Source organism: Scylla paramamosain, chromosome 9 (genome assembly GCF_035594125.1).
Source record: "Scylla paramamosain isolate STU-SP2022 chromosome 9, ASM3559412v1, whole genome shotgun sequence".
NCBI lineage: Eukaryota > Metazoa > Arthropoda > Malacostraca > Decapoda > Portunidae > Scylla > Scylla paramamosain.
Window position 1 is genome coordinate 25589625 of NC_087159.1, and position 10365 is coordinate 25599989.

Genomic DNA, 10365 nt, shown 5'->3' on the forward strand with positions numbered 1-10365 from the left:
ATCTATCATTCGGTAAAGTCTTAAAGGATTACTCATATAACACCCATCATGTCGCCATTGCTCTTGAGAGGGTTAGCCAGACAAATGGATTATGAATATCAATTATATCAAAGAACCACTCATTTCTTCCACATGACGGCAGAAGAGATGCGGTCTGTTGTATTTTGTATTACTAGTCAGCAAAGTCTGATAGGATTACTCATTTAGGACCTGTCATGTCATTGCCATTCAGAGGGTTAAGACGGAGAGTTTATGAATGTCAATTGTATTAGAGAGCCTCTCATTCCTTCCACATGACGGCATAGGGAAGGGAGGTGCCCGGGAAGTGTTGCCACCGTTAAAAATAGATTGGAAAAAAAAAAAAAAAACTTACTTACATACTACATTCATATCACATTCCTACTCATTTCTAATTATTCATTAATCTTACCAAACATATGGACATACATTGAGGAGTATAGATATACGTATTAGTACATATATACAGCATCATTAATTACATAACTACCAAGGGACACATTATACAAGAAATACAGGGAGATATTTAATGCACTAAGCAAATTGATATATATCTAAGAGTACTGGGAGATACAGTAAAGTGTGTATGTGATGTATTAGACGTATTAGTCATGAAGGGAGAGTGTGTATAAGGGAGAGGAGCAATGTAAACAGAGAGGTGTGGCGGTGGCAACACTGCACAGGGCGGCGCGTGCTGTGTGTTGTGACTTGTGGTGCTGCCTGGCTGCTGCTGCTGTGAGTGTGGTGTGTGTGTGTGTGTGTTGCAGCTGCCCTATATTAGTGTGTGCTGCTTCGTCCGCCACTTCATTCCCTTCCTCGCTCCTCGCCAGCAATGTCTCCCTTCCGCTTCACTCACGCCATCGTGTGTAGGATACCGGACTCCTACAAAACTGGCGCCCTCGGAGTCACGGAGCCCGTGGATCTGGCCAAGGTAAGGAGCTGCGGTGACGTGGGGAAGGGTAAGGTGAGGGTGACAGTGTGTGGTAAGGGCTCAGTGTGGTGTTGAGGAAGTGGTGCCTACTTGTCGGGGGCTTTAGAGGAGTGGTGGATTGTGTTAGCTGTCATTTTCAGGTTGGTGTTTGTTTTGTAGGTCATGCGGTTAAGTTTCGGAAAGCAGCATCCCACCCGTATTTCGTTATAGCGGTGCTATTCTAACTTAAAGGGGCTGTAGTGAGAAGATGTACACCTTTCTTCACTTGTTTTGACGTGTTGATAATGAGGGTTGCATTAAAGCACCAAGATTGTCATGTTTTCACCCTATACCTCCTCCTCTTTGACAAACTTGGGGACATGGCAGGAATGAAATCACAAGGCAAGGTTATAGCACTGGATTAGGTTTAGTATTGGAAAGTGCTTCATTACTTTGTGGGGAGGACTGAAGCATAGGAGTTACTTTCCTTTGCATGACAGTGAACAAGACTGTAGCTTGGTCTAAAGGAGGAAGACATTGATTACCTAACAAATTTTAATGTAGGTAACTTTAATTCCTCCCACATTGAAATATACAGGAAGAGTGTACTGTTGATCATGGGTTGTCATCACTGGTTGAAAATACCATGTCATCTCAATGTCAAGACCACTAATTTTTTTCAGTTGGTTTTGAAGTGAAAGATATTTTGGTTGTTAGTGGCATTTTGGTATCTTACAGTACAGGGTGTAAAATTATTTTGTTACCTTTTAGTACAAGTTGTGAAGTGTGCCAGCTGTTGTCTCACATTCTGCTTTGATTAAACCCTCTCTCTCTCTCTCTCTCTCTCTCTCTCTCTCTCTCTCTCTCTCTCTCTCTCTCTCTCTCTCTCTCTCTCTCTCTCTCTCTCTCTCACTGATGTACTGTAGTTAGCACAACAGCAGAGGTTCCCCCTTGATCTGATTAGATTTTGTATCCAAATACTTGACACGAGGGACATGTTTGTGTATAATGATAACACTTCCACATGCATAGAATTTACATACTTTTACTGATACAGATAGAAAAGTAAACATTGAACTTGGGAAGAGTGTCACTGCATTCCTTCACCTTACCTGTCCTGCTTTCCCTCTGCCCAAGCTACTGGCCTTGTGCTGATGACTGGCTGCTTTTGTGATGTGTTTTTATGCTTACAATTGTTCCTTCTGTTACTTGCATCTATAGTTAAACAGCTACTCATACGACAGTTCCATCAGTGATGCTGCATAAACAAAAATGAGATGTAGGAGGGCAGCAGTTATTGGTGAATTTTTTACATAACTGGCTATCTTTCTTGTGTAATCTGTATATGCAATTGTACCTTTCAGTTACCCGCCATCTATATTTAAACAGCTACTCATAAGACAGTTTCTTCAATGATGCTGTACTATAAATATGTATGGGGTATTTTAGGAGATCAGTGGTTATTAATTAATTTTTTTATGTACTTGTGTATTGCATTTATTTAAGCAAGCCCATTACAAGATATACTTTAGTCTGTAATGGAATGCTGTATGCAGATCATGCTATGGTAAATATATGAATGGATATGTATTTAATTTTGTCTGAGTTCAATACTGACATCATGAATTTTTGAAAGACAGAAATTCATCTTGAGGCAGCCATGATAGATAGATGTGTACTATATACATATCACTGTGTGTATTTGGGATTGCAGCAACGACAAAGCACACTTTTTATGTCTGGCCACTACGGTATAAAAAATTGATTATGCTTTTCACATACAAATGCTAAAAGAAATCAAAGTAAACATCAAATAATTGTATAGTTAATGTGTAAAAATATATGTTGTATATATAAAATTCATGCATTCAATTTATATATAGCTATTTATGCCAAAGCTCCTGGGGTATAGTAAGGTGGTCCATGAGACTATACCTTTCTATGAGGGGCCAGCAGAGGTAAGAGTGTGAATGACATGTTATTGAGTGTGCGGTGTTTTGTGTGGACCACCTCGTGTGGATTTGCCTGTCTAGTATATAGATAGATAGATGTTGGCATGGTTTGTCATTCATCCTCAGGCAAGGAAGCAGCATGAGATGTATGTGGCAGCACTGCGAGAGATTGGCCTGGATGTGATTGAGCTGCCAGCAGATGAGAAGCACCCCGACTGTGTGTTTGTGGAGGATGTGGCTGTCGTGTGTAACGGCACTGCCCTCCTGACCCGGCCCGGCCATCCTGACAGGAAGAATGAGGTGTGTGTTGAGGGATGTTGTTTGCTATGTTTTTAAGCTTGGCATCCTTATTAAGTAAGTAGCTTTATTATGCACGCTACATTTTATGGTTTTTTACTCTGACGTGTAGTGCAAGAATAATTACCATGTGTGTACTTTTATGATTCACGTAATATATACTCTATATAGTTTTTCTCTGATGTGTGGTTCAACAATTGTTACTACGTGTTTATTTGTATGATACACATGATAAATCATAATCATATGGTTTTTACCTTGACGTTTAATATAGTAATCTTGTCTTGTGCTTCATCATAGTTTTGTGAAGTAAGAGAACCTGAAATGGAGAGTTGAAACTACAGTTTATTTACTTTATCTTTGTAGTCATCATCATTATTGTTAGGGCTTCACTATTCCCTTGCACACTTACTGTAAGGGACAGCAGTAGTAAAAATGTTCCTAAATGTGTTGTATGCAGCACATCACACTTCCATTTCCCATTTGTTCCTTTACACCCTGATCAACTTTTTTTTCCCACTTGACCATATCCCATATTTCTTGTCTCAATAATGTAATGTATGAAGTTACAATGGAAAAAATATAGCTAATATTGTATGTAGATTATGTTTTTGGACATGTGCAGTTTTCAAGTGAGTGAAAAATATTAGCTGGAGAAGGAAAATAAAAATTGAAACTCTTCAAAATACTTGCAGGTAGTACTCTCGACAAAAGCAGGTAACATTGCAAATATTACACAAACTTTCTCCAACTTTGGATAATCTTTTTGGCCCTTTTTTCTTTGGGGACTGGCATCTCAGTTGGCTTTTCTTTTTATATAAGTTTGTATGTGTATATATGTATAGATTTTTATTGCCTTTGGTTAGTATTCCTCTTACATGAAAAAAAATATAGGTGCTAGAGAGAGAGAAAGGAAATTGAAACTCAGGTTAAAATACTTCCAGATTGAGTATATGAGATCAATCCTGAAGAATGAGCTGGAGCTGCCGGTGATTGAGATTGAGGACAAGAAGGCCACTCTGGATGGAGGGGACGTGCTGTTCACAGGTGAGTCTGGGCATTCCCCTTGGCTGGCCAGTGCCTCGAGTGAGGCTACTGATAAGGTTTATGCATGGGCCCTGTGTCTGGTATTAGTGGATGTGGATGACTTGGTTGCTCTATTGAATGATGTAATATTTTACTTATATCTAAAAACTGTACACTTATACCTCAAAAGGAATACATGCATATTCATTTACCCCTTTCCTACATAATTATACTCTTTAATCTTTTGTGTGTGTGTGTGTGTGTGTGTGTGTGTGTGTGTGTGTGTGTGTGTGTGTGTGTGTGTGTGTGTGTGTGTGTGTGTGTGTGTGTGTGTTATAGTTTTGATTTATATTTTCCTTCCTTTTTATTGCTGTTGTACATGATGTAAGTAATCATTAATGTGCATTGTTTTTTTTTTACATTTTTTTTTTTTTTTTTTTTTTGTGTGTGTGTGTGTGTGTGTGTGTGTGTGTGTGTGTGTGTGTTATTACCATTTTAATTTATATTACCTTTATTGTTCATTGGTGTTATACATAATTGAAATATTCATTGACACACCTTTTTATTTCATAATTTCACTCCTTAGTCTTTTTGTGTGTTTTTGTTGTTATTTTTTGAATTTATATTTTCTTTACTCTGTGTTTGTTATGCATGAATGAAATATTCATTATGACATATGTTAGCCATTCAGCCTTTCATTTGCTGGTGCAGACTTCAGATTTGACCAACAAGTACTACAGCACACCTTTACCTTCTCATGCCTCAGGTAAAGAGTTCTTTGTCGGTTTGTCCTCCCGCACCAACCAGGCTGGAGCGTGTGCCCTTGCTTCAGCTTTCCCGGAGTTCCCCTGCACTCCCATCAAGGCAAGTAAAGCTATACCACTGTTTTTCCTATAATCAGTCAAGTATTTCTCCTATAATTTTTGTGTTTAATCTAAGCAGCTTAGAAATAATGATATCCTGCCTAGTATCTGTCTATATAGCAGGGGCTGTGTGCTAACATTGTTTTAAATTCCAAAAGACTATGATATCCTAGCCAGTGTCTATCTGCTTACTTAACAGGGACTGTTTATATAACTTAGTAATTTCTTCCAGTACTAAGGCAGTATGTAAGCTGAGTAGCCATCACATAGTAGTTTAGATACTTTGATTCTTTTTATTTTCATTGTGCATTTCTGTGTGTGATTATCATTTGTGTATTACATATGCTTAATAACTTTAAGAATGCCACAGTCTTGCTGTATACTTAGGTTGTATGTTTACCATTTTTTCCCTTGGGATTTGCATTGTATTGAATTTCTAAATATGTGACATTGTTTCTTGTTATTATTAATATTTTGTATTGTTATTACTATTTTAAAGTGTTTTCAGTTTCTATAACAAAATATTTTTAATTACAGATATGTGTGTAATCTGATATAAAAATCTTATTGTGTTGTATCTTTACAGGTTGAAAAGTCCTTACACCTGAAGACAGTGCTTACAATGGCAGGGCCTGACGTTATGTGTGTTGGCAATACTCCAGATGCACAGAGCATACTGAAGGTAAGTCAGCTGAATGTCCTTTGGTGAAGCTCAGAATTGTTGGCTAAGCCTGCTCATAATGCTTAGCTTTCTTAACTCCATTGAGTTGGCAATGTTGTATTGTAAGATTTTGTCACCTTGTTTTCATTGCTTAAGGAAAATGTTAAAGAACTTTCTTTTTACAGAAAGTTATGGGATGGATGCTTATTTTGGATAATCTTTTTGGCCCTTTTTTCTTTAGGGACCAGCACCTCAGTGGGCCTTTCTTTTTATATAATTTTTTGTTGCCCTTGGCCATTACTCCTTTTATTTAAAAAAAAAATGGTTGTAATGAGAACACATACACATTGTTTTGACATAAGCACACCTGATACAGGATATATACCTAACTTGTGTATGTGTTTGTTCATGTACAGCGCATTGAGAGAGAGGCCACGTTCAGGTACCAGACTGTGACTGTGCCTGATGTGAATGCTGCCAATGTAGTCTTTGCTAACGGCGTCCTGCTGCACCGGAGTGCAGAGGAGTACCCAGCGTCTGCCAAGGTGAGGCACTGTGTCCCTTACTGTATTAAATGGCTGTATTGCAGGATATGGTAATGAGAGTTGTTTGAGCGGCAGGAAAGTTCAGAATCCATTTATCCATGCATTAGATGCCTTATTCATCAGGAGAATGTTTTTAAAGGAGGAGGCATATAAATGGTACACCATGTTTATTTGCTATGTATAAATATTAGGAAACTGAAGAAATATATGCTGCTAATTTTTTATGTATCAATTGTATAATTCAGAAATAGTAGATTAGTAAAAAAGTTAATAATCATGCAAATATTTTGGTCCATAATGTTGTAACGCCGTATGTCCTTATCACTTATGCTCTGATGATTGCTTCTCAGGTGTTCTCTAGGAATTACAGTTGATTCTTATTTAAATTTCAGATATTTGAAGAGAAATTATCTCTCTGGAACTTGAAGCCTGTGACATTCTCTGAGTTAGAAAAAGCCAATGGAAGCCTTACTTGCTGCAGCATTCTCATACGCAAGACTCGCCACCTGAAGAACATCATGTGAGAGAATCAAAGCATCACCTGACCTGCTGCTGCATGGCGAGGATCCTTCTGGTGGTGGCTGTGCTGGGCAAGCGCTGCAGCACCTTTGACCAGTACCAGCACCAGCAGCAACAACAACAACAACAACAATAGCAGCAGCAGCAGCAGCAGCAGTGTGCCTCAGGTCCTTTGGTAAGTTGCTTTGCCATGACTGCCAGTAAACATTCCAATGCCTTGTCTGGATTCACCTCCACTATATGGGATGCTTAGTCACGCTAGATAGAAATGTGAAATTATTTATTAAAACATCCTCTATAGTTAATTTTGAAGGAAAAGTTTTTGATGATGGGCAATTATCTTAAGTGCCTATGCAGTATGAATTCATGAAAACCGAGGAAAAGTTAACAACTTCTTGTTTTCATAAACATTCTGATTAACTGAAATCAGTGCAAAATAGACATAAGTATAAGATAATTTTCCTGTGGTGTACGTATATTGAAAAGTTTGTATTTTCATTGACATGTAAAAGCATTAATGCAATATGAAAGTGACAGTAGATCTGAACCCTTCAGTATAGTCAGAAGGCAATGAGTACATAGGTGTGTGTGTGTGTGTACTTCACATTAAATTAGCAAATTATCTGATTTGAGTTAATATATATATATATATATATATATATATATATATATATATATATATATATATATATATATATATATATATATATATATATATATATATATATATATATATCACAGATTTCCTTCTTGAAGAAGTACCATATGCAACCCTCTCTTTATCTTGCAAGGCTGACAGTGTGAATACTTCTCAATATCTCTTATCTTCTTTATGCATATATATATATATATATATATATATATATATATATATATATATATATATATATATATATATATATATATATATATATATATATATATATATATATATAGTCTTTGTAACACTTGCAATACTTGTATGAAATGCCAAACAACACTTTATGAATATACCGTTCATGCTTCTTCTATGTATAGTATATTTTATTTATGAAGTTGTTGTGCTGTTGCAGTAGGATGAAGTGTTATGGTATTTTGTGAATATTGCAAGTTGCAGACAACATTCCTGAGTCTCAGTGTAATGGTTAAGTATTTTTCCAAGCTCATGGCTTCATGCTTGCAGGCTGACATGTTTAGGTATCAGAATCAATTAAGGAAATCCTTTATGAATATTGAAATAATTGTGGCACTGCAGACTAAGTACCTCTATTATACAGATATAGTTTGCCACAGATCTTGATGTGAAAAGGTAATATATCTACTAATCTGATGTGAAGTACACACAGTGACCTAGAACTTGTTGGTCCCTGGATCTGAAGATTACCAGTTTTATTCATTTATGTGTATTTGTTTTTCTGTTTATTGTTTTATTGTTTATTTATTTATTTATTTTTCCAAAATGACCAATGTGCTTTATACCAAAACTTGTCACTGTTGTGGCTGAAGTTCTTTTTGTGTTTTGTTTTCTTATGTGGCGTGTGCATATTGCACACCCTTCCTCATATCATCAAACATTTTATATTTGAATAAAAGAGGATATAGCAGTTCCTATTCCTATGATATGCTAAGAATGTGCTGATGCTTGCGTAATATTCATGTACATATTTCATACAGCTGAGGTCAGTTCAATACCAGTGATGGTCTGCTTAGTCAGTGTTTCTTAACACAAAGGATGCAGGTGTTTTCTTTAATTATTTTTTATTGATAATCAACTTGTCTAAAAATCTTGAGAATCTTTTCATATCTGTTCATCTGTGAATGGTTTTGATGAGTAGTTTGTCTTTTGACACAAATGATTTCAATTGACCCATCTATCTTTTATACCAGCCTGATCTCCTCAGAGGGAGCAGTCAAGACATGATGTGTCCCTGAGAAAAGGTTATAGTTGGTTTTGGTCTCTGTGTATTTGAAGGATAGTACACAGCAGATTTCTTGTGTGTGTATATATATATATATATATATATATATATATATATATATATATATATATATATATATATATATATATATATATATATATATATATATATATATATATATATATGAGTTAAGATATTTAACAAGATATAAATATGTTGCTTTTAGTTTATGGCTGTAGATTGAAGGGTGCTATTTCTATTGATAGAATAATAACTAACTCAGTGATGAGGCTTCACAATTGGTACTCAGTATGTCTATGAGTTTGGACTAACATCTAACCATTACTTTGTTATTATAAATGTGACATATGTAGATTTAGTTGTTACTGACATGATTACTTTTGGATCTCATAAGGCTTACTTTTTCTTTCTTACTGAGCTGTGCTTTATAAGATGTAGTGTCAGGTTCAAGAACCTGTTTACACATATCCCAGGTAATTAAATGTTGAAGCACAGTGTCATACTTTTCTTTGTCTCATTATAAATTAAGATAAGGAAGAAAAGTGGTTTTGATGGTTGTTTTTCATTGTCAGTTATGCTACAGTAACACTAAGGTTTCATTTCAAAGAGTGTTTGTAGCATAGTGGATGAACTACTCTTAACACAGTAACACAACTTTCATTTCAAGATCTTGTTCTCTGAAACAAAAAATTGCCTTGAGTCATGGAAGCTAATACATAGATGTGTTGTTGTGCATTATTTTATAAAAATTTTAATTATGAGCTTTTATTTTAAAGTTTACCTTATGCCTTGTTTGGCATAATATATCAAGATAGGTATCCACCTGTTGTTTATCTTTGCCATGTCATCATTGCACAGCAGTAGGAATGGGCAGTGTTGCACTGTTATGTGCCAGAATGGGATCCAAAGATACAAAACAGGCTTGACTAGCTATCTGTCAGTCTTTTCATGTCATATCACTGATGCAAAAAGATGTCCTGTGCAGATAAGCAACAAGTGGATACCTGCCTGTGAAAAACTGGTGGAAACTGTATGAGATTAATCTGTAATGATCTGGAGGTTAATTTACTGTAATGATCTGAAGGTATGAAATGCTATTGTGTAAGAACCCAGTGATAACTTGACTCCTAATATTTAGCTCAACAACTAAATATTTCTTGTAGCAGGATTTTGAATTGTAAGTTGACAGAATCTGCACATTACACAGTCCTCCTTTCCTTAGAGCAAGAGACCTTTTTTATTGAAACACCCATGACCCAGACCTAGAGTCTTGCAGTACAGGTAAATACTATGGTGCTACACCACACCTTTCAGGTCAATTTTAGAAGGTAGACACACACACACACACACACACACACACACACACACACACACACACACACACACACACACAGCTCATTTATTTTCAAGACTGTTTATTACAGATATCAAAATACATATTGGAAGCCCTTCTTTCAGCAAGTAATATGATAATGCATAACTTGGCATGCAGTGAGAAGTACATGACATGTATTTTGTTACTTGTGGTGGTTAGGATGATGTAAATAAAATGAAGGACTGGTTTAAGAATCAAAGTGTAGTTGTTATGTTGTAATGCAAAAGATGTGAGGTTTATTTAGATAAACACCTTGCTTTAGGAAGACACCTCAACATTG

At 36.1% G+C, this 10365-nt stretch overlaps 1 protein-coding gene across 2 annotated transcripts; it reads left to right on the forward strand.

Moving 5' to 3' along the window:
- Positions 1-704: 704 nt before the first annotated feature.
- Positions 705-9937, forward strand: LOC135103751 (N(G),N(G)-dimethylarginine dimethylaminohydrolase 1-like). Of its 2 annotated transcripts, XM_064010447.1 has the most exons (8): positions 705-753; positions 849-949; positions 3007-3180; positions 4122-4224; positions 4970-5067; positions 5653-5748; positions 6144-6272; positions 6665-9937. In XM_064010447.1, exons 2-8 carry the CDS (start codon positions 851-853, stop codon positions 6794-6796), a joined length of 831 nt encoding a protein of 276 aa, XP_063866517.1. In that variant the 5' UTR covers positions 705-753; positions 849-850; the 3' UTR covers positions 6797-9937. The 2 variants fall into 2 exon arrangements, with proteins under 2 accessions (XP_063866517.1, XP_063866516.1); XM_064010446.1 differs by lacking the exon at positions 705-753 and having other exon boundaries at positions 764-949.
- Positions 9938-10365: the final 428 nt, after the last annotated feature.